Genomic DNA, 27,696 nt, shown 5'->3' on the forward strand with positions numbered 1-27,696 from the left:
TTGTCCCAACTTCGTCTTATTTGGTATGACTTCTAACAGAAAGGTGGGCCACGCGCACGTGTACACCATAAATTTAGAAGACTCAGAAAGAAGAAGGGTTTCGTAGCAGTTTTACATACACAATTCAGATAATATTAAAGCGGTAAAAGCATCATTTAGCATATTAAGCATATATCATGCAAAAATCAGATAATAAATAAAGCCAACTATAACAGTTATTTTAAGCTCGAATTCTTGAACCCTGAACCAGTGATTCTGGGCCAAATCCCCAGCAGAGTCGCCAGAGCTGTCGCACCTCCTTTTTCCGCACCCGCGAGGGTGCAAGGGAGTTTTTCCAATTAAAGGACAATCGAGACGGGATTGGTTTATTTATTTCAGAGTCGCCACTTGGGAGATTTAGGGTGTCCCAAGTCACCAATTTTAATCCCGAATCGAGGAAAAGAATGACTCCATATTACAGTCTGCGTACCAGAAATCCGGATAAGGAATTCTGTTAACCCGGGAGAAGGTGTTAGGCATTCCCGAGTTCCGTGGTTCTAGCACGGTCGCTCAACTGTTATATTCAGCTTGATTGTCTGATTTTATACAAATATGAACTTATGTGCAAATTTTATCTTTTAACCGCTTTATTATTATTGTTTTTAAAAGAAATATGAACATCGCTTAAAACACGTCTTTGGACTGCGTTACATGAAATGCACCCACAATCCGGAACACGTTTTATTTGATGTTTTGGGATTTGGATTCGAGTCGCATGAAATGCACACCCAGGCTTAAGAAAGTAAAATATTAAACACGCGCCTAAAGAGACTATCGCGTTATTATTTTGGGGAAGACCGTGAAATTCGCTAAACGGTCCTTCCGAATTCTAATTAAACCATACATTTTGTGAGGGCCCCGCAATCTATACGTTTTATTTGGCGAGGCTCGTCTCATTTTTATTTTTACAGGATAAACCTACAATGACTATATTTTCTATTAAGTTCGTCTCTAAACTAAAAGAAAATCTCTTAATTATTTACATGCTGAAAAGCGTAACTTATTAGTTATTAGTTTACGGCTAATGCGAATGGAAAATTGCGATCGAGTTTGTACAAAGAAAAACTGCTTTCATTTTATATTCTGTTATTCAATAATACTAGAACATGAGATTGACCATAATATCAAAAACAGATTAATTATTCTCCGTAATTTAAAATAACATTATTAGATGAAGAAAGTATACATATGCAACCTCATTATTCATTAATCATTCAACTACATCTTTATACGAAGAAAGAAAAATTATATTCAACCACAAATCTAAACAGGAGGAATTCAATAGGAACAAAGCCTGATTAATATTTCATTTTTTGCTTCAAGCCGAGATTGTACAAATGTGTACCTGGAAACAACAGTACAAGAACAAAAGAAGGAGAAGTCAGCAGCAGTAATAACACAGCAACAGCAGATTCAGCAACATCGCAAACCAGTACAGTAGGAATAGCAGAAAACCTAGGAGACTATAAACGACTCCAAGTATAGTGAAGAAGTAAAAGGCAGGAAGGTTCTGACTATTTCAGATCTTAAGCGAGGCAATAAAGCAGTAACTATTTTTTTCCAACTTCAAAACTCTCCAAAATGAATTCTGCCCCTGTATATTCAGTGTATACAGAATGTATATCGGGTGTATACTTCTCACTCCGCCCCCTTTTTTTTCTTCTCTCTATCTAGTTTTTCCTCTCTTTTTTTCCACCCTTCTTCCTAAATTTTCTCTTCTATTTATAGCAAAATTTTCGAAATTTTCAGATTTGTTTTTTATTATTTTATTATTTTTTTAATTAAAAGAAATCCCACTTACAAATTGCTTTTATTTTTTTAGAAAAAGAAATCCCACCTTTATTTACTTTTATTTTTAAAATTCCAACTTTAATTACTTTATCTTATTTAAAATCCCACTTTTTATTTTTTTAAAAAGAGAATCTCACTTTATTTAACTTTTCTTTAAAAAATAAACCACTATCTTTTCTTTTTCTTTTAAAAATGCTACTTTCAATTACTTTAAATTTTTAAAATTTTCAGATATCTTTATATTTATTTTTTAATTCCAACATTCTTTTACTTTTAAATTTTTTAAAACTTTTTACTTTTTTTTTAAAATTTTCTACATTCTTTTACTTTTTTTTTTATTTTTTATTTTTTATTTTTTTAAATATATATATATATATATATATATATTTTAAATAAAAATAATAAATAAAATAAAATATTTTCGGATTTTTTATATATATATATAAAAAACAAAAAATAAAACTATTAATAGTGATAATTCACTTTTTTTTTTTATTTTTTTTTTGGTTTTGTTTTGTGTTGGACAAAAATGAAGAAGGGGTGTTGGGTTAATGGACTGGGTCGACCCAGTTCGAAATGGACTGGGTCGTAGGGAAGATTGGGCCATTTTTTGGGCCTATAGCTTGAAATTGAAGAAGAGACCCAATTCCGACTTTCTTTATATTTTCGCTCTCTTTTCTTCTTTTATTTTTCTAAAACTAAATTATAAAAATACTTAAACTATTATTAAGAACTAAATTAAGTTATAAAGGCGCAAATTAACTCCCAATAACAATTAACGCACAATTAAGTATTAATTAAGCATAAAATTGTATATTTGGACATTAAATGCTAAAAATGCAAACGATGCCTATTTTTGTAATTTTTAATTTTTGTAAAACAATTTTAATTACTAACAATTGTAGAATTAAATCCTACATGCAAAATGCGACATATTTTTGTATTTTTTATTAATTTAGCGAATAAACACGCACAGACAAATACAAATAATTCTTCAAAATATCACAAAATTGTACACCAAAGAAAAATCATTTTATTTTTGAATTTTTTTGGGAGTAATTCTCATATAGGGCAAAAATCACGTGCTTACAGTGGGCGCCTATTTAACTAAGACATGAAAATATTCCTCTAATTATACAGGTGGGCGCCTATTGAACTAAGACATGAAAATATTTGAGTTTGCTTCCTCGTTCCTCCGAGAAAATTTTGACAATGGCAGAAAATTTTCTGCCCCGGTTTTGGTGACCTTTCTTGCGGCGTGTCTTTCTGCCATCATCAACCTTTATTTTCCTGTAGCAAACAAAGAAAATTTTGTTAGTTTTAACATGGTGAGCAGCCGTGTCATTCCTGCTGGGGGATGATTTTTTCCTTTCCCTTTCTGTGCTCCCAAAACTGGTTGGGGATAAAGTTGCTTGCTGGGGATGATATGTCTACTGGGGATGGTTTTCCATTTATCTCTTCCCCGCCTTCTTGTTTCAGAACAAACTGTGGGAATCCTCTTTAATTCCAAAACTACTCTCTTAGAAGTTTTTATTCCCTCCCAGAACTGCAGGGCATAGGATGTTATCACCTGGGGACAACCTTTTCGGGGATAGGACGGTTAGGGTTATCTTGCGGCGGATTAATTCTCCCCGCCTCCTTCCCCCTTTCTGTGGTGTCTGACCACCTCGGACCTTGGTCCGTGATCTATCAACGTTCTGATGGGGGATCTTCTTGGAACCTGGTCCATAAGTCCCTCAACCGTCGTTTTCCGCTTTTCTTCACATCCCCCTTAACTTTCTAAGCCAATTTGTCCTTTGGTTTTGCAACAAACGCCTTTTGTCTTATTGCCTCAGCTTTGGCCTGTCCCATTCACGTTTTGCTTTGTACCACTTTGTCCCCTGGTAGTAAACTCTGAAAAATCCTTTTCAAAACAAATTTCTGGAAAGAAATGAAAAAGATAGAAAAAGAGAAAAATCTTGCTGAACAAATGTTGGGGGGAAGAAGAAGAAAAGGAAAGAACTTATCTGATGGTATGACTGGTCCCTATGATCATGTCGTGCACTACGGATTCCCAACCCAGTCTATTTATATCAATCAATCTGCCCGATGGCCTTACTTGCTGGGGATAAATAGGTGCCCACCTCTTCGCAAATGCGGATCATTTTGCCAATCTGTCTTGTCGCCTTACAGTGCCCTTCGAGGGGTTTTCACTAATAAGACTCTCTCTTTTCTCTCAACTCCCGTCGCCTTACGGTGCCTGTGAAGGTTTTCACCGCTAAGACTCTCTCGTTTTGTCTCTCTCATCTTTCGTCGCCTTATGGTGTCTGCGAAGGTTTTCACCGATTAAGACTCTCTCATTTTATCTTTCAACGGGGGATTGGAGTGTTGCCGATATGATTCTCTCTTTCGGAGATTCTTTTCGGTCATCAATTCATTTCCGGTTTATGACCCTCTTCTTTGCTGGAGTTCAGCGTATTATTCTCGGCTTCCATTGGCCTAACCTGGCACCTCTCAGATATTGATCGAGAGGTCTTTTTGGGACATCGATGTTGGGTTTGTGTGTCAAATATTTAACGTAACTTTGATGGGTGGAATGTTACAACTCTTGGAATCAAACCCTTTTTGGAGATTCAAAAACATAACTCCTGCCCCAGTTTTCTTGCTTGGGGAATTTTATATTTACACTATGTTGGGCTATGCATATTATGCGCACTATGACCGAGTCGTGAGGCGCCTACGTATCCTCTTTGAGGAATCAGGTCAAACGTAGTTCCTAATTCCCTTGTTTTCCTTATGATCTTTATCTTGTTTCCATTTTTCTTTTAATTTCTTTTTCTTTTTCATATCTTTTCCCATTAGTGATTCCAAAAGAGGGGTATGAAAGAATAACTTAAGGCTCAAAAGGGGGAAGCAAATGTTAAAAGTGTTTGGATAGAAGAAAGAATTGCCTCCGTCATTTCATTATCCAATAAGTACCAAATACAAGCAAACGAACCAATAACTACCATAATCAAAGAAATTACGCATAATATCTTTTGACGGCATCAGAATTGATAGCCATGTCGACACATCTTCCCTCGATATCTGTTAGACACAAAGCACCATTGGACAACACTCTGGTTACGACATAAGGCCCTTGCCAATTTGGGGCGAACTTGCCTTTTGCTTCGATCTGATGCGGGAGGATCCGTTTCAATACTTGCTGCCCTACTTCAAATTTTCTGGGGCGCACCTTCTTATTGTATGCTCTTGCCATTCTTTTCTGATACAACTGGCCATGACACACTGCTGCCAATCTTTTTTCATCTATTAAGTTCAACTGCTCTAGTCGAGCTTTGACCCATTCATCGTCGTCAATCCCGGCTTCAACGACAATTCGGAGGGACGAAATTTCGACCTCTGCTGGTATTACTGCTTCAGTTTCGTATACCAACAAATAAGGAGTTGCACCTATGGAAGTCCGGACTGTAGTGCGATAACCCAACAAGGCAAAGGGTAATTTCTCATGCCATTGTCTAGATCCTTCTACCATCTTCCTCAGTATCTTCTTGATGTTCTTATTGGCTGCTTCCACTGCTCCATTCGCCTTGGGACGATATGGGGTGGAATTGCGGTGTGTAATCTTAAACTGTTGGCATACCTCCCTCATCAGATTGCTGTTAAGATTTGCCCCATTATCCGTGATGATCACCTTTGGGACCCCAAATCTGCAGATGATATGAGATTGAACAAAATCCACTACTGCCTTCTTGGTTATCGACTCGAAAGTTTTAGCTTCAACCCACTTGGTGAAGTAGTCGATGGTCACCAGAATGAACCTGTGGCCGTTGGTCGCTGCCGGCTCGATAGGCCCAATGACATCCATGTCCCATGCAACAAATGGCCATGGCGCTGACATTGTATGCAACTCTGTCGGCGGAGAATGAATCAGATCTCCATGTATCTGACACTGATGCATTTCCTCACGAAAGTGATACAGTCATGCTCCATAGTGAGCCAATAGTACCCTGCTCGGAGAATCTTCTTTGCCAATACATATCCGCTCATATGTGGCCCACAGACTCCCGCATGCACCTCTGCCATAACTGTTGTGGCTTGAACAACATCTATACATCTTAGCAATCCCAAGTTTGGGGTTCTTCTATACAACACTCCTCCACCGAGGAAGAAACCATTCAACAAACGCCGAAGGGCTCTTTTTTGGTCCCTAGTGGACCGCTCTGGATATATCCCCATCTTGAGGTACTCCTTTATGTCATAAAACCATGGCTCGCCATCTATTTCCTCATGTACCGCGTTGCAATAAGCATGCTGATCGCGAACCTGAATGTGCAACGGGTCAACATACATTTTGTCGGGGTGGTGCAACATTGATGCTAAAGTGGCCAATACATCGGCAACTTCATTATGAACTCTCGGGATATGTCTGAATTCCACTGATCGAAATCGCTTGCTCAGATCGTGCAAACATTGTCGATATGGTATGAGTTTCAAATCCCGTGTTTCCCACTCACCCTGAATCTGATGCACCAGGAGGTCCGAGTCTCCCAAGACCAAAACGTCCTGGACATCCATGTCTGCAGCTAGTCGCAGACCCAAAATGCATGCTTCATACTCTGCCATGTTGTTGGTACAATAGAAGCGTAGCTGAGCCGTAACAGGGTAGTGACGTCCTGTTTCAGAAATGAGTACTGCTCCTATTCCAACCCTTTTCGCGTTTGCGGCTCCATCAAAGAAAAGCTTCCAGCCTGGTTCCTCGGGTAATTCCAGCTCACCTGTGTGCATTACTTCCTCGTCTGGGAAATACGTCCTCAAAGGCTCGTATTCTTCATCAATGGGATTCTCAGCCAAGTGATTAGCCAACGCTTGGGCTTTCATGGCTGTCCTCGTCACGTAGACGATATCAAACTATGTGAGCAAAATTTGTCATTTTGCTAACCTCCCTGTAGGCATAGGTTTCTGGAAAATATACTTTAATGGGTCCAAATGGGAGATGAGATAAGTAGTATACGAAGACAAGTAGTGCTTCAACTTCTGAGCCACCCAAGTTAGGGCGCAATATGTCCTCTCGAGTTGAGTGTACTTGACCTCATATACTGTGAACTTCTTGCTAAGATAATAAATGGCCTACTCCTTCCTTCCTGTAATGTCGTATTGCCCCAGCACGCAACCAAACGAATTCTCCAGGACCGTTAGATAAAGAATTAATGGCCTCCCCGGCTCAGGTGGAACCAACACAGGTGGATTGGACAGATACCCTTTGATCTGGTCGAAAGCCTCTTGACACTTTGTCGTCCAGTCTACCCTTTCAGCGTCTTTATTCAGCAGCCGAAATATGGGTTCACAAGTCGCCGTGAGTTGAGCGATGAACCTGCTGATGTAATTTAGTCTCCCCAACATACTCATTACCTCTATTTTGTTCTTTGGCAGTGGTAAATCTTGGATGGATTTGATCTTGGATGGATCCAATTCAATACCCCGTCGACTGACGATAAATCCTAACAGCTTTCCTGATGGAACCCCAAAGGCGCATTTGGCCGGGTTGAGCTTAATATCATACCTTCGAAGTCTTTGAAAAAATCTCCTTAGGTCTGCTACATGGTCTTCCTGACGCCAAGACTTTATGATCACATCATCTACGTACACTTCAATTTCTTTGTGTATCATGTCGTGAAACACAGTAGTCATTGCTCGCATGTACGTTGCCCCAGCATTCTTCAGTCCGAATGGCATTACCCGGTAGCAGTAAGTTCCCCATGGTGTAATGAAAGTTGTCTTTTCCGCATCTTCTTCGTTCATTAAGATCCGATGATATCCCGCATAGCAGTCCACAAAGGATCCGATCTCGCGCCCAGCGCAATTATCGATCAGGATATGGATGTTGGGCAATGGAAAATTATCCTTAGGACTTGCTTTGTTGAGATTGCGGTAGTCGACGCATACCCTGATTTTCCCATCCTTCTTCGGCACTGGTACCACATTGGCCAACCAATCGGGATATCGAGTGACCCGAATAACCTTCGCCTGCAGCTGCTTAGTCACCTCTTCTTTGATCTTCACACTCATCTCTGTTTTAAACTTCCTCAGTTTTTGCTTGACTGGAGGGTATGCCGGGTTAATGGGCAACTTGTGAACCACTAGATTGATGCTTAGTCCCGGCATATCATCGTATGACCATGCAAAAACATCTTTGAACTCAATGAGGGTTTTGATTAATTCCTCCCTGATGTTTGGCTCAATGTGGATGCTGATTTTGGTTTCTCTGACATTATCTGCATCCCCTAGATTCACAACCTCGGTGTCATTCAGATTAGGCTTGGGTTTTTCTTCATATTGGCATAATTCTCGGTTTATTTCTTCGAAGGCTTCATCCTCATCATATTCAGACTCATCGTCACAATCGACCTCTTGAATCATTAAGTCGGAGTCGGATTGATTTTTTAGACTAGGTCGAAGATCCATTGTGCATGCCATGTCATTAGAACCAGTAAAAAGAGAACTGCTTAGAAAGAAAAAGAACAAAACAAAATTAAAATGAGACAAGAGAAGAGATTTTTATTAAAATTACGGGATAACAGGGTTCACACTTTTACAAAACAAAATGAGATTTGGATTACACCCTGGAATAATCCGAAACAAGAAAGAAAAAATCAAAGCCTACTACCAGGACTCCCCCCTGATAGGAAGAGGAGTAACCGTCCAATTGTTGGTTTTGTCCTCAGGCCCCACAAATTGTATGTCTGCTCCGCTGGAACTCTATCCAACTTCTACCATATTGACATCAGTGAACTGTCTTTCGAAGCTCTGGTTCAAATCCCCGTCTATCCCAATCAGTGGTCCGAGAATTTTCGGGACCGGTGACCCCTTGGCACTTGCTCTAACGAAAGATCTTGAGAGACGTGGCATAGGTTTGGGAAGAAACCAAACTTTCTTCTTCATTTTCCGCGCTTGCTTTACATCTGCCGCAGTCGGTTTGAACCCCAACCCAAAGGTATCCAAATTCTTGGGCAAGGAAACGGGTTGAACAATCCCCTGAAGCTCAGCCCCCAGGCCTTTTCCCAGCACAAACCCATTACCCAGCATTTCTGAAACCATCATGACCGTTGCAGAAGCTACCCTATGGTGCTGAATGATCTCACCCTCGAAAATCTTATTTGCCGACACTACATCAAAAATCTGGTAAACCCAGGGACCTTTGTCATCATTGGTCTCTATGAAAGGCACAATGGCGCCTCCCATGGTGCACGCAGTGTCCTCGCCGTGCAGTACGACCTCTTGTCTATCCCACTCGAACTTGACCATCTGATGCAAGGTGAATGGCACTGCTTTAGCTGCGTGGATCCACGGTCGTCCCAACAGAAGGTTATAAGATACCGCGGCATCTAATACTTGGAACTCCATGGTAAACTGGACCGGACCGATGGTCAACTCAAGTATAATATCCCCTTCGGTGGCTGTGCCATTTCCGTCAAATCCTCGGACACAAATGTTGTTCTTGTGGATTCTTCCGTGGTTGATCTTCAACTGGTTCAGGGTGGATAATGGACAAATATTGGCACTTGAGCCGTTATCCACCAATATCCGAGTAACCGCCGAATCTTCACATTTGACAGTTAAGTAGAGAGCTTTGTTATGTTCCGTGCCCTCCACTGGCAGATCATCCTCCGAGAATGTTAACCTATTCACCTCAAAAATTTTGTTGGCAATCGTTTCAAGGTGGTTTACAGAAATCTCGTTGGGCACATGAGCTTCATTCAGTATCTTCATCAGGGCCCGACGATGTTCATCTGAATGGATCAGTAATGATAACAGCGAGATCTGGGCCGGTGTTTTCTTCAACTGTTTGACCACGGAGTAATCCTGCACTTTCATCTTCTTCAAGAATTCCTCAGCTTCCTCTTCTGACATAGGTTTCTTTGTTGCAGTTGGGTTGAGTCTTCTCAACTCCACTGGAGCAAAACACCGTCCTGATCGGGTCAGTCCCTACGCCTCACAACTATCCTCCTCCACTTGTTTTCCCTTGTACATCACCACTGCCTTTTCATACTTCCAAGGCACGACCTTGCTATCAATCATTGTCAAATGGACTACTGGCTTTATGGTGACCAGCTCCCTGCATACCCCTTTCAACACAACTGCGGGTGTGGGTGATGTCCCTGATATTACCAATTTGGCTGGCTCTGGTTTCTTTGTTGTGGTGTACGGACTCTTTCCTAATATCACCACTGGCTTGACACCTCCCCCCTTCAACTGTACCCCTGGTCTTCCACCGGTCGATTCTTCTTTCGGAGCGGCCTGGATCATCATTACTGTCTGTGAGGGCTTCCTCGGCTCTCCTCCCTCATACACCAACTCAATCATGTGAGCTTTGTGGTGTGTTGGCAATGGGTTCTGGTTGATGTTAGGTGCCTCCGGCGCCTGGACCTCGATCTTGTTGGTATCAATAAGATCTTGTATTGCTTGCCTCAGCCTCCAACATTTTTCAGTATCATGCCCCAGCATTCCTGAGCAGTACTCGCAGCTTATCGATCGGTCCAAATTCTGGGGTGGGGGTTTTTGCTCTCTAGGCTCGACGGGACTCACCAAACCTAGCCGCCTTAATTTGTGGAATACGGCGGTATAGGTCTCTCCCAACTCAGTAAAAGCCCTATGTCTTTGTAGCCTGTCATTTCTAGTAGCTTGACTTCCTCGAAAGCCCGCCCCTGGAGGGTTCCTGTATGCTCTTGGTAGAGGATAGGTGTTTTGTGGTGGAGGGTAGGTATTTTGTGGTGGTGCATATGTGTTCTGGGGAGCCGGCGCGTGCCATTGCGGGCGAGCCGGAGGCTGAGTGTATGTTTGGGCTTGGTGCACGGAGAAGTGTGGTTCTTGAGGTGGATAGTAGTGCTATGGTGGGTTGTATGGATAACTTGGCCTGTGGGGTCTGGGTTGGTTGTAGTATGGTTTGCCGAACCTAGACCAACTGCCTGCCTCAACCGTGGCGACTTCTTCTTTCTTCCTCCTCCCCAGCGCGCCTCCCGTGCCGCTCTGAATAGCTTGGGTCGTTGCCTTGAGTGCTGAGTAATTCAGGATTTTATCAGACCTCAACCCCTCCTCGATCATAACCCCTATCTTTACTACTTCATTGAAGGATTTTCCAACCGTCGTCACCAAGTGACCAAAGTAAGTTGGATCCAGTGTTTGGAGGAAGTAGTCCACCATTTCTCCCTCTCTCATGGGAGGATCAACTCTGGCTGCCTGTTCTCTCCAGCGGAAACCAAACTCACGAAAGTTTTCCCCAGGCTTCTTTTCGGTCCTCAGCAATGTGAGACGGTCAGGGACTATCTCGAGATTGTATTGAAAGTGACCCGCGAAAGCCTGCACCAGATCATCCCAAGTGTACCATCTGCTGGAATCCTGCCTGGTATACCATTCCAGTGCCGATCCACTTAAGCTTTGACCGAAATAAGCTATCAGTAGCTCATCTTTGCCACCTGCCCCTCTCATTTTGCTACAAAAGCCCCGCAAATGTGCCATGGGATCACCATGCCCTTCATATAAATCAAACTTAGGCATCTTGAACCCAGCCGGGAGTTGGACGTCCGGGAAAGGGCATAGATCCTTGTAGGCCACGCTGACCTGGTTGCCCAATCCATGCAGGCTTCTGAAGGATTGCTCCAAGCTTTTGAACTTCCTCATTACCTTATCTTGCTCCGGGACCTTAACCGGCTTTCCAATATCCGCCGGTACCTCCAAGTGCGGATTGTAGGTATGAGGTTCTGGTGCATTGAATGTGAGTTCAGGGGGATAGTATTGCGTATCATGAGCCTGAAACAACGGCTCGCTAGTTGATCTTTGCAGGGTGGCTGATGTTGGTCCCATAAAAGTGGGAACATTTGGTGTTGGGAGAGGTTGATGAGGTGGTAGAGCTTGGGAATCATGGGGGCTTCTTTCCTGATGATAGCGGTGATTCGGGAGGCTTGTTGAAGGGCCAGAGTGAGGGTATTCCGGCATATGCCCTAGTGGTTCAGGGCTCTTTTGTGCTTTGGCCAAAGCTAACTGCATTGCATGCATCTCCAGTCCCATCCTTTCTATCTTCTCCATTGCTTCTTTCAACAACTGGCTTACCGGCCTTTCTTCCTAGGTACTATTTTCCGAAGTAGTCATGCTTGTTGGTACTGGTCCTTTGGATCTGGTTCGATAAGGGTGTGTTGCCAGAATGCTTTAACAACTAACTGTCTGGTATTTGTAGAAAACAACAAACTTGTTAGCGTTAGAGTTTAACAGATTTGATAATAGCACATTGGGGATGCAATGCTCCTAGGCAGTTAACCATTTCTAACATGCTTTGCTTCAAACACATGCGTCATCCCGGCTTGTTTATTTGCGCCTTTAAAGTGCTTTGGGAACCCCTGTATTTCCATTATTCTTTCCTTTTTTTTGACTTTTTCCTTTTTTTTCTTTTCCTTTCTTTTTAGTGGCGATCGAATCTTATGTGGATTGCCTACGTATCACGTCCCTGCGTAAATCAGACCGGGCGTAGTTCTGCCACAAAGTAAAGACAAAAATTCTTTTGGAATCATTTAATTCATCACCAAAATTTGCTATTACAAATTACTTATCTCAAATAAAGAACAGCAATAGTACAGATTCCAAAGTTCTTAACCTGACTCGATGAAAAAGAAAAAGAAAACAACATATGGGAAGACAATAAAGCCAACAAACAAGACTCGAACAAGGGATTAAAATTCCAATTTAGGGGCTTGTGAGGCATCGTTCGGCCTTTTCGCAGACTTTGGTGTAAGGCCTCTCTGCAAGCTCTTCAACTCATTCATGATCCGGTGGACGTAGCCCATGATGGACTCAAGGAGGGTATCCCGAGGTATTTGCTCACATGCTAGGCATCTCATGTAGATGTAGTGCCCAATCTCATCAATCCTTCCTCGAATGTTGTCCCTCTCAACGAACAATTGCTCTATTCTCTGGTTCTTTAATCCCAGTGCTTGAGCATTGTCGGCGAGTCGATCCTGGAACTTTTCCATTTGTCTTTCCATTCTGGCCATCGCATCGTAGCAACGCCTTCTGTCAGCTTGGGCATTTCGTGCTTGTTTGAAGATTCGCTCCTGAAGAGCGGAGTTCGTTTTCCTTAATATCCCGATGCTCATTTCAGAATCCCTTATGACTTGTTGCAGATGCTTCCTTCGGGCCATCATACCTTTTGCCCATCTGACCTTTATTCTTGCTATGCAAGCTTCCGTTATCTCTAATTCTTCTCGGCTTTTGCTGACTTGATTTCTCAATTCTGCTATCAATCTTTCGTCGGAGCGACGTTTCTGTCGGTCGCTGTTACTCTTACTGACTTGGCGAATGCGGGCTTTCAGTGTCTGGTTTTCTTTGGCTAATTTGTTCTTTTCACCCTGCTTAGAGGCGACTTGCACGTTGTTCTCAAATATAAGCCTTTCAACTTGTTGCTTTAGCTTCCCGATTTCAGCCCGGTAGTCTTCCTCCCTCCTTAACCAGCCCCACTGTGCATGCGACGATTCTGCAAAGTCTTGGACGTGAGCTCTCTTAGTTGGTCTCTGGTGCTCAAGCTCTCTTCTGTACCATGTGAGGTATTTTGGCGACAATTCGCCATTGGCCCGATCTTGTACACAAGTATCTACTTTCAGGGTTTGACATTCATTCCAAATTCTTCTAACGACTGCTTCAGGGAACTGCCCACCAGACCCGATTTCGACCACCTGGCTACTGAGATCCTCTTCCTTCGGGATTATTTGACATCGCCCCAACTGCCTCAATACTCTGTTTGGCGCATAAGGCTGGATACTTTGGAGACCCATCAACAACAAATGACTCTTGATGGCTGACATGTGTATGACCTCATCTATGGGTAGCCACCCAAATGCCCATTCTATCTGGTTTGCTGAAACAGAGCGCAGCAGAGTGACCCATTCGGTGACCCCTTCTGGCAGGCTAAACCCGTCGACCCTGGTGGAAAACTCTTCTATACAGGTCTTTTGTGATGACCCATATTTCAGAAACTGAGGGAGATGACATAGATGCTCTATCATCCACATTTGCAGTAGTATATTGCATCCCTCAAAGAAACCTCCTTCGGTTTTGCAAACAGTGAGTGCGCGGAAAATGTCTGCTATTATCATCGGTGCCAGAGTGCTGTTGTCTTGCTTGAGCAAAGTGCTGACGACCTCAGCGATTTGTATGTTAATTTTCCCATCCTTTCTAGGGAACACCAGAAAACCCAGAAAGGCTATCATAAAAGCAATACACCTATGTCTTTCCCATTTCAGCCGGCTTTCCCCACTGCAGATCTTACTCTCGGGATTGTTGAACCCTCCAAGATGACCGTACCTGTCGTACAAAAATGCCAAACTACAAAACCCTTCTGACAACTCTGGGTTATGTACCGTTCTGCGGATCTTTACGGTGTCTAGGAACCTGTGTATGGTCACGGTCCTTGGTTCAATGAGATATTGTTCTCTCATAGGGATTTTAGGACATCCGATGTACCCTGCCAGCTCCTCTAGCGTCGGGGTGAGCTCAAAGTCCGAGAAATAAAATACATTGTGTGCCGAGTCCCAGAATGAAATTAAAGCCCTTATAATGTCCCCTCGCGGTTCGATGTCCCGCAATCCAACCAAATTTCCTAAGTATATTTTGACTGTATCTCGCCCTGATTCTTCCAAGTCATTCCACAACATGCGTAAGCCCAAAGGGACTCTGTTTATAATGGCCCCAGATGAACTCTTACTCGTGCTCATTCTGTACATTTATTAAGGTGATTTAGACGAAAGCAAAAATCTTTATTTTGACTCCAAAACTATTTTTCCTGTTTCCCTTAATCTTTGAGAAAAGAAAGACTGACTTTCCCAATACGACCTTTCAGCTCTTCAGGGATGAAAATTTTAAGGCAGTGGGATTTTAACCGACCAAAAGGTAAGAAAAATGGCCAAAGACGGCCGTTTGTGCAAAGACAGCCTTCTGGCGTCCCTTTCGGGAACATTCGGCTATTTCCGCAAAATGGCATCACCCGACTCTTTTATGAAAGAAGCAATATATCTATCTATCTATCTATATATATTTATTATATATATCATTATTTGCAAAAATAGGAAGTTGGACCCGATAAGGGTTGCCTACGTATCTCACATCCGGTGAGAATCGTAGTTCGGGTAAGAAAAACTAGCTAAATCACGAATCCAATTTTCTCTCCTCAAAAATCAAAATTTTGGCGGCGTTTTCATACTATTTGTTTTTTCTTAAATGAGCAGCTCTTAATTTTTCAAAATTCCCGTTTTCGCCCACCAGTCAGCATGCAAATTCGAAGCAAATTAAATGCGCCAACAGACAAAATGCAGCAGGATGGTCTTTTGTTCCAGGTTGCTATTCCTAGACGGGCCCAACCCCTGTGTTGAGCCCCCTAAGTCAAATGCAACGTGATGCAAATAAGCGTTTTCCTCCTAGGGATTTGGCATGAAGTCATGTTTTACTAAGTTTCAAACTGGGCTTTGTTCTAGACCCGGCTTACCCGAGCGGACAACTCGAGTCGAGGAGGGGGCTACGTACCGAGGACCCGCGGGGTCGTCCGGCTTTGTAACTTATCCGAGCCTCTTTCTACTTGGGCATGACACTAACAGAATAGGGAGTCTCAAACCAGTGAGCCGCATCCCCGAAGGTAAGAAGAGAAAGGTTTCGGCGCAGTTTATATATACAGCCAAATAATATCAAAGCGGTAACACACATTATTTTGCACATGAAGCACATATCTCATAAAAATATCAGATAAGGCTGAACATAACAATTTATTCTAAGCTCGATTTCTAACCCTGAACCAGTGGTTATGGGTCTAATGTCCCCAGCAGAGTCGCCAGAGCTGTCACACCTCCTTTTTCGCCCCCGCGAGGGGTGAAGGAGTTTTTCCAATTAAAGGACAATCGAAACGGGATTTGTTTATTTATTTCAGAGTCGCCACTTGGGAGATTTAGGGTGTCCCAAGTCACCAATTTAATCCCGAATCAAGGAAAAGAATGACTCTGTATTATAGTCCGCGAACCAGAAATCCGGATAAGGAATTCTGTTAACCCGGGAGAAGGTGTTAGGCATTCCCGAGTTCCGTGGTTCTAGCACGGTCGCTCAACTGTCATATTCGGCTTGATTATCTGATTTAATACATATTGAACCTATGTGCGAATTTTAACTTTTAACCGCTTTTGTCATTATTATTATTTTATCAGGAATTGCAACATCGTGGAAACACATCTCGAACCACGTCACATCAATGCACCCGTGGTTGTTGGCATATTTCAGCTCTGTTGAGATTTTGGATTTGGGTCACATAAATGTGCACCCGAGTTTAAGAAAATTAAGGTTAATTAAGACGCGTCCTAAAGAACTAGCGTGTTGTTATTTTGGGAAAGACCCTTCAGATGCACCAAACGGTGCCGTTTTGGCGACTCTGAAATAAATAAACAAATCTCGTTTCGATTGTCCTTTAATTAGAAAAACTCCTTCACCCCTCGCGGGGGCGGAAAAAGGAGGTGTGACAGTAGGTACGAGAAGAGGTAGAAGGCGGCCTAAGAAGTATTGGTGTGAGGTGATCAGGCAAGACATGACACAACTTCAGATTTCTGAGGACATGGCTTTGGATAGGGAGGTGTGGAGGTCGAACATGAGAGTTGTAGATCAGGGGGTAGCTAACCGCTTTTTCTCGTTGTTCCAGCTAGTCTGATAGTGTTTTGTCTAGGCTGCTACCGGTTTTTGTTTTATCACACTATTTCTATTTTTTATTATTATCATTATTATTGTCCTTTCACTTATTTGTTGTGTTACAGCGCTGATATTATTTGTTTGGTTTCTGTTATTGTTACGGATCTTTTGTCTCTGAACCGAGCGTCTCACGAAAACAGCCTTTCTACTCCTCTAGGGTAGGGTAAGATCTCGTACCCTCTACACTCCCCATACTCCATTAATGGAATAACTACTGTGTTGTTGTTGTTATATTATTTTTGTAAAACAGCTAATAATATAATTCTACAAAAAACCTACTTTTATATAATCCTTTAGAAGGACCCTGGACTATGAACTACTATAGGAACTTATTTGGGTACAGTGTTAATGTTAAGATTTTTCTAATCCTAAATTTTACTCGTTTCTTTGTGCTAAAGTTCAGTGCATTTATTATCTTGCTCGAAAAGTGTTTAATTTATTTCGTTTTAATGCTTATAAAATGTTTGAAGCTGGTGTATAAAAGTAAGTGGATAGACATAATGCAAAACACATGTTAATTGTCCATAAATAGTGACAATAGCATAAGAAAAGAAAAACACATTTCATTCTCTAAAATGACATTAATATTATTATGATCGACGTGCACAAAAATAACGTGCACAAAAATATTAAAGCGACTCCTCAAATTCTCCAACTAATTTTACAACAATGAAGAGAACAATGGTTAATGTAATTAAGTTTGCTAATATTTTTTTTTTTGTAAACCAGTTATGAAATTATAAAAACTAGCTCTTAACTGGTGATACATGAATGGAAGGTTAGAATAAATTAAATTTTTGAAAAATAAAGCGAACCAATAAATCACAAATGAAAAATAGAAGGGGAGCGACGATTAAACTTTATGGTTTACAACAAATTAATGTGTAGTTATAATTTCGCATTTGATAGGATTCCTAATTAACCACATTCATGTAAGTGGAGAATTTAACATTTACTAGGAGGTTACTTTGTAATGATGAAGATCAAAGGGTTGCCAACTTTGTCTTTATTTCAATTAAATATATTTTTTAATTAATTTTCTTATTATGTATATTTACATATTAGTACAAAATTATATTTGAAAAAAATAATAGTTTGAAGGATATTATAGTCATTCAACTTTATAAGATTATTTCGGTCTTTGAAAAATAAAAGCGAACTAATAAATCACAAATGAAAAATACAAAGGGATTGACGTTTAAATTTTATGATTTACAACAAATTAACGTGTAGTTATAATTCATCGTTTGATAGGATTCCCAATTAACCATATTCATGTAAGTGGAGGATTATTTAACATTTAATAGGAGGTTACTTTTTAATGATGAAGATCAAAGGGTTGCCAACTTTGTCTTTATTTCAATTAAATATTTTCTTTTTAATTAATTTTTTTATTATGTATATTTACATATTAGTACAAAATTATATTTGAAATAATAATATGTTGAAGGGTATTATAATCATTCAACTTTATAAGGTTATTTCGGTTATAATTGGAATCTAATTATTATTGATTCAAAAGGTAAAAATAAAGTGAATCTTACTTTGCTTTATAGCCGAGTGTCGGGTCGGGTCACTACAAAAGCACCCATTTTGGTCATTTCAAATTCAAATTATCTATCTTTTTTAGACCTCCCAAATTTCACCATTTTTTGGTATCCCAATTTCTGTCTGTCTCGTGGCGCTACTATCGAATTCTGAACAAAATGGTAAGCTCATTTTCTCTATCAATTCTAATTTTCAGGTTTTTTCTACATGTATTGAAGTAATCCAAAAAAATAAAAAGTTACCTTTTTGCACCTTTTTTGCTTTCAGATTTAGGCATTATAATGACTCCGTTTCTGTTTGCATTGTGATTTATTTTGTAATCGGACTGAATATTATTAACGGAATTGCTGCAGTTGTTCCGGAGATTTGATTTAATCGAGCTGACATTTTAGCAATTATGAAGATTAAAATTTTAAACCCGTAAAATTTCCCCTTTTCATTAAAAATTTCCTTTTTTTTTTGTTGTATTATGTTTTCTTTAGCTAAAGGAGGACTGGAGTTGAAGCAAATTTGTGATTATTGACTTGAGTGAGCACAATAAATTAACCAACAAAAACAATAAGGGCTCCCAAAGTTGAGACTGGCTACGACGAATTGTTTATATCCATATTGTTCTATTTGTAATAATTTCAATTGTAAGACAAAGTAGAGGCTTTTCGAGGTGCTCTAGACTTTGCAGTTGATAATACTGATCACTGAAGCACAAATCTTTAGAGTTCTCAAGGTACTCTAACCCGAGAACTCTGATTAAGGGTGAAGAGATCCTATCCATTCCACCATAACCCTTGGTGGTTAGCAGAGGCAGATCTAGGAAATAACTCGATGCGTTCAACCTTTAAGGTGTTTAGCGTTGAACTCATTTGTATTTATAAAATTATGGGTTCAGAACTGCTATTTGTTGCAAAAAATGGATAATTTTTACTCATAAGTTTATGCTCCACGCCTAAAGTAATGGGTTTAGATGAGCCGTTTGCTGCATCCGCCTCTGAAGTTAGTAGACTCTATAGTGTCGTGCTGTTGGTGTTAGTCGATTTCTAGAAGTTTCCGACAAAGAAAGTTGAGAGATGAAGTGTTTTAGGTTTTGGTCTATGTCCGATATTTCTCAGCCTTTGTATATACATATTTGGACCGGGTTTTGCTCTTTGATCTGTGGAGAAGATTTGGGCCTCATTTATGTTGGGCTGCCTTATCTACATGGCTTAAAATAATTACTGCAGCCCAAGGCCATGTGTTCTAGAAGATCAGAACAAGATATATACACCCTCTAAATAGCTTTTTATATTTCTTGTATTTATCTGACATGTTAGTTATAGTGTAGGAATTTTTCAATTATAACTTAGCCATTAGGTGCATGCCACTTGGCATTTCTGTTTTAGCCTAGATTCCTTTTCTTCTTGTATTTATACCTTAGCCTTGTACAGCAGAAAATATACAGAGAAAGGAAATTTTCATACGTTGCTCTTCTTTACTTTCTACGTGGTATCAGGGCAGGTCTGATCTGCTCATAATTCAATACATTTTCTTTCATCATTCTCCTTTCTTAAACACAATCAATCATGGGTACTCCTGAAACCCATATTTCAACTACTTCTACTACTGGTGTTCCTGCTACAGCAGCTCCTACTGGAGCAGGGATTGTAGACTCAGCTCACCCCTACTACCTTCACCCTTTAGATTATCCAGGCATGAACCTGGTATCTTCAGTTTTTTGATGGCAAGAGTTATGGAGGATGGAGGAGAGCAGTTGTCATTGCTCTATCATCCAAAAACAAACTAGGGTTCATTGATGGATCCCTAGTTGTCCCTGATGCAGATTCTGGACTTCAAAAGGCTTGGGCTCGCACCAATGACATGGTGCTCTCCTGGTTGTTGAACTCCCTGTCAAAAGAGATAGCTGAATCTGTCCTCTACTCCCAAAGTGCAAAGGATTTGTGGAGTGACCTGGAGGATAGATTTGGTCAGACAAATAGAGCAAAGTTGTTTCAATTTTAAAAGGAACTCAATGCTGTTGTGCAAGGTAACACTAGTGTATCTAGCTATTTCACTAAAATGAAAAGCCTATGGAATGAACTTGATGCTCTCAACACCTTTTTTGCCTGTGTGTGTGATTGCAACTGTGGAGCTAAAGCTAAAACACAGAAAGCACATCAAGATGAAAGGCTACTGCAGTTCCTGATGGGCTTAAATAATGCATTCATTGGTGTCAGAAGCAACATTTTGCTAACCTCACCTTTACCTAACATTGGTCAAGCCTATTCCCTAAGGGAAATCCATGCTACACCTGTTTATCCTGGTGATTCGGCCTCTTTTAATGTTGCCACTCAATCAGCAAACTTCAGTAAGTTCAAAAATAACAAAGAACAGAAGGGTATGTCTCAGTCTAAGAAGGGAAATGAGATTTGTGCTTATTGCAAAAAGCCAGGTCATACCATAGAGCAGTGTTATAGGCTTCATGGTTTCCCTAATGACTTTAAGTTCACAAATCAGAAGAAATTTCAAGGAAGAGGGCAGGTGCAAGCAAACAATGTTTTTAACTCAGAAGAAGCAAGAGTCCAACCAACAAACAATGCAGAAAATGTTCAGGCACTCACCCAAGAATGCGGCAGAATTGTTGCAACTTCTTCGACAGGTGAAGTTGGGACAGCAGGGAGCAGGCACTTCTGATGCTTCAGCCATCCTGAGTTGTGCTGGTATAGCTAAATTTTTTGACTCCTATGCCTGTTTTTTTCAAATTGACAGCAATTCATGGATATTAGATAGTGGAGCTACAGAGCATATGTGTTTTTCTAGAAAATTCTTCATTGAGTTTAAAGCTTTACCTAAACCTCTCATGGTAAAACTCCCTAATTCCTATAGAGTCAAAGTCGCTCATTCAGGTTCTGTTTCATTACTACCTAATGTGGTTTTACAGGATGTTCTATATATTCCATTCTGCAGGTTCAACCTCTTATCCGTGCATAAATTATGCAGACAACTCAGGAAATATGTCTTATTCACCCCTTCCCTTCACTGAAGAGCCCTATGAAGATTGGTTGAGAAGAGGGAGGACTTTACATTCTCAAATCAAGTCATTCAACTGATGTTCCTAAGAGTTTATCTAAGTCAACTAATTTTTCTGTTTCCAAAAGTAATTCACATTCCAGTCCTAGTTTTAATTCTTGTTTTGTGTTTTCTGATCCAAATGTAAAAGAAAAGCTATGGCACTATAGATTAGGCCATATGCCATTGAGTAATATGAAGAACATTTCATCAGACTATATTCCAAAGTGTTCTGTTTTTTCTACTCCTTGTACTATTTGTCCTATGGCAAGACAGACAAAGTTACCTTTTCCTTTAAGCACCATTTCTACCAAGAAAGTGTTTGACATGCTACATGTGGATACCTGGGGACCTTATAGCAGCCCTACTCATGATGGTTTTAGTTATTTCCTAACCATTGTTGATGATTTTAGCAGAGGCACTTGGACCTACTTGTTAAGTACAAAGTCTAATGCTTTCACCACTTTGAAATCCTTTTTAACAATGGTAGAAAGACAGTTTCACACTAAGGTAAAAGTTATAAGGTCTGACAATGCCTTTGAGTTAGGAAATGGTACGCTGTAATCAAAATTCTTTCTATCCCAAGGTATTATTCACCAAACCAGTTGTGTCCACACTCCTCAATAAAATGGAGTAGTAGAAAGAAAGCATAAACACCTATTAGAGATTTCTAGGGCCCTATTATTTCAATCACATTTGCCTAAGGCCTATTGGAGGGATTGTCTACTCACTGCCACTTTCTTAATCAATAGGTTTCCTTCAAGGATTTTGCATTCTAAAACACCTTATGAGATTCTATTTAAGTCCAAACCAGACTATTCATTTTTGAGGTGTTTTGGTCGTTTGTGTTTTGCTTCTACTACCCCATACCACAGAACTAAATTTGATCCAAGGGCAGTTGCTTGTGTATTCTTAGGGTATCCACATGGTAAGAAGGGCTACAAGGTGCTTAACCTTAAAACTATGAGAACTTTCATTTCCGGGGATGTAGTTTTTCATGAGGAATTCTACCCATTTGCTTCTATTTCACACTCTTGTTCTACACCTATCCTACCTGCAGCTCACTTGCCTTCTTTAGATATACCACTCCCTGATACATCCACTTCTCACCTTCACACCACCATCTCTCCAGGATCTACACCTTCTCACCCTATTCCTGCTCCATCCCCTCTTACTATCCCAGTCTCATCACCTCTTCCTTCTAGACATAGTTCAAGTCCCTCTCCTCAGTCCATGTCCAGCAATCCTCCACCTCTCTTCTCTTCTCCTAGAACTGAACCTATGATGGAGAATCTAATCAGAAAGTCTTCTAGACCTCACATCACTCCAGCTTATCTCAAAGATTATATCTGCAATGCCTTGCAAGTCACAGATGTGAGCAACTCTTGCTTTCTCACACCTGTTACTCCTTCTTCTATTTCCTTTAGTGGTCTATCTTGTGCTAACCAACATATGCTTCCCTTTCAAATATACAAGAACCTGTCTCTTTTACACAGGCTGCACATCATCCAGGATGGCAGGAGGCAATGGCAAAGGAGATTGAGGCACTAGAACACAATCAAACTTGGGAAGTGGTGGAATTACCACAAGGAAGGAAAGCTTTTCCATGCAAGTGGGTTTATAAAGTTAAGCAGCATTCTGATGGGACAGTGGAGAGATTGAAAGCAAGGTTAGTGATAAGGGGGGACATCCAGAAGGAAGGCATTGATTTTAATGAGACCTACTCACTGGTGGTTAAAATGACCACAATTAGGTGTATTTTAGCTACTGCTGTTAAAAAGGGATGGGACCTTTATCAGTTGGACATAAATAATACTTTTTTACGCGGTGATTTACATGAAGAAGTCTATATGAGGTTTCCTGCTGGACTTACACCACCCTCTCCTAATCATGTTTGTAGACTAAGGAAATCGCTTTATGGGCTTCGTTAGGCTTCACGACAGTGGTATGCTAAACTTACTACAACTCTAAATTTTAAGGGTTTCACTCATTCCATGAATGATTATTCACTTTTCTTCAAAAAGACATGATCATGTATTTCTATAGTTGCAGTTTATGTTGATGACATTCTTTTAACAGGAAATGATAATACAAATTACATGCCCTAAAGGATTTCTTACATCAGGAGTTTAAAATTAAAGACCTTGGAGACTTACATTTCTTTTTAGGCATGGAAGTGATCAGAGAACCTGAAGGCTTGATTCTCTCTCAACGGAAGTTCACTTTAGATCTACTACAGGAATTTGACTCTTTGAATTTGAGTCCTGTCTCCTTTCCCCTTGCCTCTTCTGTGCGTTTGTTGGCCGTGATAGGGGATCCTGTCAAAGACCCGACTTTGTAAAGACATTTGCTGGGGAAACTCAATTACCTTACTCATACCAGACCAGATTTGTCCTTCACGGTGCAGCACTTAAGTCAGTACATGCAAGACCCCAGACAACCTCATTTTGATGCAGCACTTAGGGTGCTTCGATATCTCTTGAAAGATCCCGGTCTTGGCCTATTTATGTCTGCTTCAACTTCTTTTCAGCTACTCGCCTTTTGTGACTCTGATTGGGGGACTTGCCCGGAATTTCGCCGGTCAGTGAGTGGATTTTATATCTCCTTAGGTACCTCTCCTATTTCCGGGAAGTCCAAGAAGCAGTCTCCCATCTCTCTCAGTTCTGCTGAAGCCGAATATCGTTCTATGCGCCGTGTTGTCGCCGAACTCACTTGGTTGGTCCGCCTCTTCGACGATGTCTCCATACCCATTTCTTTGCCCGTTCCCCTTCACTCAGATAGCCAAGCTGCCCTCCACATCGCAAAAAATCCAGTCTTCCATGAACGGACAAAACACGTTGAAATTGATTGTCATTTTATGCGCCAACAATTTCTTGCTGGGCTAATTTCTCTCTCTTTTGTTCGTTCTAGTTCTCAGCTTGCCGATCTCTTCACTAAGCCTCTAACAGGCTCACTTCATCATCATCTACTGGGCAAGTTGGGTGTTCGTACCTCCCCCTCCAACTTGAGGGGGGGTGTTGGTGTTAGTCGATTTTAGAAGTTTCCGACAAAGAAAGTTGAGAGATGAAGTGTTTTAGGTTTTGGTCTATGTCCGATATTTCTCAGCCTTTGTATATACATATTTGGACCGGGTTTTGCTCTTTGATCTGTGGAGAAGATTTGGGCCTCATTTATGTTGGGCTGCCTTATCTACATGGCTTAAAATAATTACTGCAGCCCAAGGCCATGTGTTCTAGAAGATCAGAGAACAAGATATATACACCCTGTAAATAGCTTTTTATATTTCTTGTATTTATCTGGCAGGTTAGTTATAGTGTAGGAATTTTTCAGTTATAACTTAGCCATTAAGTGCATGCCACTTGGCATTTTTGTTTTAGCCTAGATTCCTTTTCTTCTTGTATTTATACCTTAGCCTTGTACAGCAGAAAATATACAGAGAAAGGAAATTTTCACGTTGCTCTTCTTTATTTTCTACACGTGCTGACACTACTTTGTTTTTATAAATGAAAAATTTCTACCACTTCCGTATAATGTATGAATTAAGAGTATAGATTGCTGTTAGAAGTGTGTGAAAAAGGTTTACTGAGGTGCATTCTGCATCACCTTGTTCTTAATGAAGTCAGAAATATGGTACCGGTGTTCATTTTGGGAACCTGCATACATTGCAGCTTTCTTGTCATGTGTTGGTTGCCCCGAGGCTACCATGTACTTTGTTACTGTGTATATCTTTGCTTAGCATTCATTTTTAGTTGATGGTTATAATTTCAATAACAAATAACAATCCCACGCTTTGAATACTTGGAAAGGATTATTGTCGCGAACTCTTTGAGACACTTTATTTTTGATATCCAATCAGTTGCCTTGATGAATTAAACTTAGCAATTCAAAGTAAATATATTTGTTCAACAGCAATTCAAGATAAATATATTTGTTCAATGCTGGAGTTGACACCCTAAACATGTTTGAAAAAGCTGCCAGTGACATTTTAAAGCTTTCTAAAATACCAGGAGTAGTACTTAGATTTTATAAAACAGTTCAAGAAAATTAGAACAGCTTTCTTTACCCTTCACAATTTGTTCTAATTCAGAGATCTCTTATGGAACTTTCTTAGTATATCATCTTTCATCGTGAGAACTTTAATTCATAGACTATTAAGTGAATCAGTTTTCATGTTAGTCCTTGACTTTGAAGTGTACCTTGTTAGTATATGTTTGGGTGTGGGATGGGGGAGAGCAGTTATAGAACATTTAATTCTGAAATTTTCCAAGTTTTTTTCTTGCTGAAAGTAGCCCATGTGGAAATAGAGGTCGGGTCATTTGATTAATTTATCTAGTCTATTCTCACCTCTCTCTCTCTCTCTCTCTCTCTCTCTCTCTCTCTAACACCACCCCCACCCCCACCCCCCTCTAAAGATTAGAGAATGAGCTTTCAATCAATAGTATGTTTTATTCAAATGCGTGTTTTCCTGCGTCTGAGCTGCTGTATTGGCACTATTCTAAACGTAGCTATCACAATTTTCTGGCAGGATGGGCATGATGGAGATAATTCAAAACAAAGCACTGCTGATATGACTGTGTTTGTAAGTTTTCTGGCAAAGACAACTTTAATTTCTTTAATTGATTTTCAGCAGCTTAAGCTCATTCTCCTCCTCTTGCTAACGATCTCTAAAGTTTCTAATCATCTCAATCTGTTCACCACTGAGTTATCAAGCGTGATTACTTGGGAATTTGGAATAAAAAATTACTTTCTTTTTCATCATCAAATTAAAATTCTAACATACAATCTTGGCCCTTTAAAGAGCTAACTTTATTCATAAATATGGCTTTATCATGATGCTAATACCATGACATTTGGATCAATTTCCGTGCACTTGACATATAACATATTTGGTGTTGCTGTCCCTTTTTTTTGGTCTCTGACAGCTTTAACTAGCACATCATTTGACAGAAATGAGAACATGCATTTATGCTAGCTAACTCTTACTTCTGTCCTTCCTTCTCTTCCAGGTCCAGAATCTTCTTCAGCAAATGGTGAGTACGGTCACTCTGCAACCCCTTGGATTCTTCATATGTATCAACTAGAGTTATCTAACTGATATTTTTCTCATTGCAGCAAACCAGATTTCAGACAATGTCTGAATCAATCATCTCGAAAAATATCCTTTTTAAATTTGATGTTCCCTATCTGATCCAGTTGTTGCTTACATTAATGTCATCTAAAATGCATTTAGTTATATGTAGCACTTTGTAGAACTCTGAATTCAAGAAGGTGTTAACCGCCTTCTTGGTTCTGAGGCTCTTGAGTGGCTCATGGTTTTCCAGCTCTGCTGTCTTTCAACTTTTTAGGATTGTAGGGGTTGTGGTAATCCGTCAACATAATCTAAACTTCTTTAGTCTCTTAGAAAATTTTAAAAGGGGTTTCATTACTGTCATCAACTTTTTAGCTATTGTCTGGCGCTCTTGCTTTCTGTCCTCTTTCATACTGGTAAGAGTTCTCATATTGGATGGTTTTCATATCAAACTATTCCAAATATGTCTTTATGTTATACATGGCATCTACCTCTGTTTATGAGATCAAGCTTGAAAAAAGTATGTTTAGTCCTTGACAAGGTTGCACTTGACGAGATGGGAAACCGAATCGATGAACTTGAACAAAGCATCAACGATTTGAGAGCTGAAATGGGTCAAGATGGTGCTCCATCGCCTTCGGCGTCTTTGAAACCAAGAGAGGAACCGAAGACACCGGATGATAATGCATAAGCAAGTGATGATACTTCAAGTTTTTCTTGGAGCCAGTTGGCATGTTTGTTATAACTGTTTAGATTTGAAGGTCTTGTCCCATTTTGTCTGCTATTACATTTGGTTTATGATGTAATACATATACTGTGTACATGGCTTCTTGGGTTGAAAGATATTGACTTGTGTTGTTGGTCATTGTTGAGGTTATTGAAAGGCTGCGTACAAGACCCTTGTGGTCCGGCCCTTCCCCAGACCCAACGCAAAGTCGGAGCTTAGTGTACCGGGCTGCCCATGTCAATAAATTATTTGTTGAGATTTGCATCTTCAGTATAGGTGCTAAATTTGAATATATATACATTTTCTCTTTTTTTCTTGCTTTTGTATAATTCTTGAGCCGAGGGTCTTTCGGAAACAATTTCTCTACCGTCATAAGGTAGGGGTAAGGTTTGCAAACACTTTACCCTCCCCAGACCCTACTTGTGGAATTTCACTGGGTTTGTCGTCGCTGTTTTGTATAATCCTTTATTGTATCTTCGTTTAGATTTCAGACCAAATTTATCCTAGTACTTGAAAGATTGTTTATACCGTCAAATCTATCTATAGTAGCTTTGTTTGTCCTGGGCGATTGGCTGTTATAACAATACTTTATGTTCAAATATTGTTTGACTGTTATAGATAAAAATTATCCAATAAATTACTTTTTCTTTTCTAATGTTATAAAATACAAGAAAATATATGTGCAGATCTTCAAGGGAATGAAATCTTTTAATTAGAGGAGCAAGGCTTGCTTTGAATGGCA

At 40.2% G+C, this 27,696-nt stretch overlaps 1 protein-coding gene across 1 annotated transcript; it reads left to right on the forward strand.

Annotated features, from left to right (window-relative positions):
- The first annotated feature begins 18,135 nt into the window (after positions 1 to 18,135).
- Positions 18,136 to 27,269, forward strand: LOC142174810 (heat shock factor-binding protein). Its single transcript, XM_075241086.1, has 5 exons — positions 18,136 to 18,281; positions 25,685 to 25,738; positions 26,166 to 26,189; positions 26,272 to 26,314; positions 26,776 to 27,269. The coding sequence occupies exons 1-5, from the start codon at positions 18,279 to 18,281 to the stop codon at positions 26,916 to 26,918; spliced, it is 267 nt and encodes an 88-aa protein (XP_075097187.1). The 5' UTR covers positions 18,136 to 18,278; the 3' UTR covers positions 26,919 to 27,269.
- Positions 27,270 to 27,696: the final 427 nt, after the last annotated feature.

The sequence above is a fragment of the Nicotiana tabacum genome, chromosome 20, assembly GCF_000715075.1.
Source record: "Nicotiana tabacum cultivar K326 chromosome 20, ASM71507v2, whole genome shotgun sequence".
NCBI classification, from domain to species: Eukaryota; Viridiplantae; Streptophyta; class Magnoliopsida; order Solanales; family Solanaceae; genus Nicotiana; species Nicotiana tabacum.

Excerpts from the sequence above, each read along its gene's own strand:
- LOC142174810 (XM_075241086.1), top strand. Across the intron at positions 25,739-26,165 it reads CTGCTGATATGACTGTGTTT|GTCCAGAATCTTCTTCAGCA; the intron begins GTAAGTTTTCTG and ends CTTCTCTTCCAG. Across the intron at positions 26,190-26,271 it reads AGAATCTTCTTCAGCAAATG|CAAACCAGATTTCAGACAAT; the intron begins GTGAGTACGGTC and ends TTCTCATTGCAG.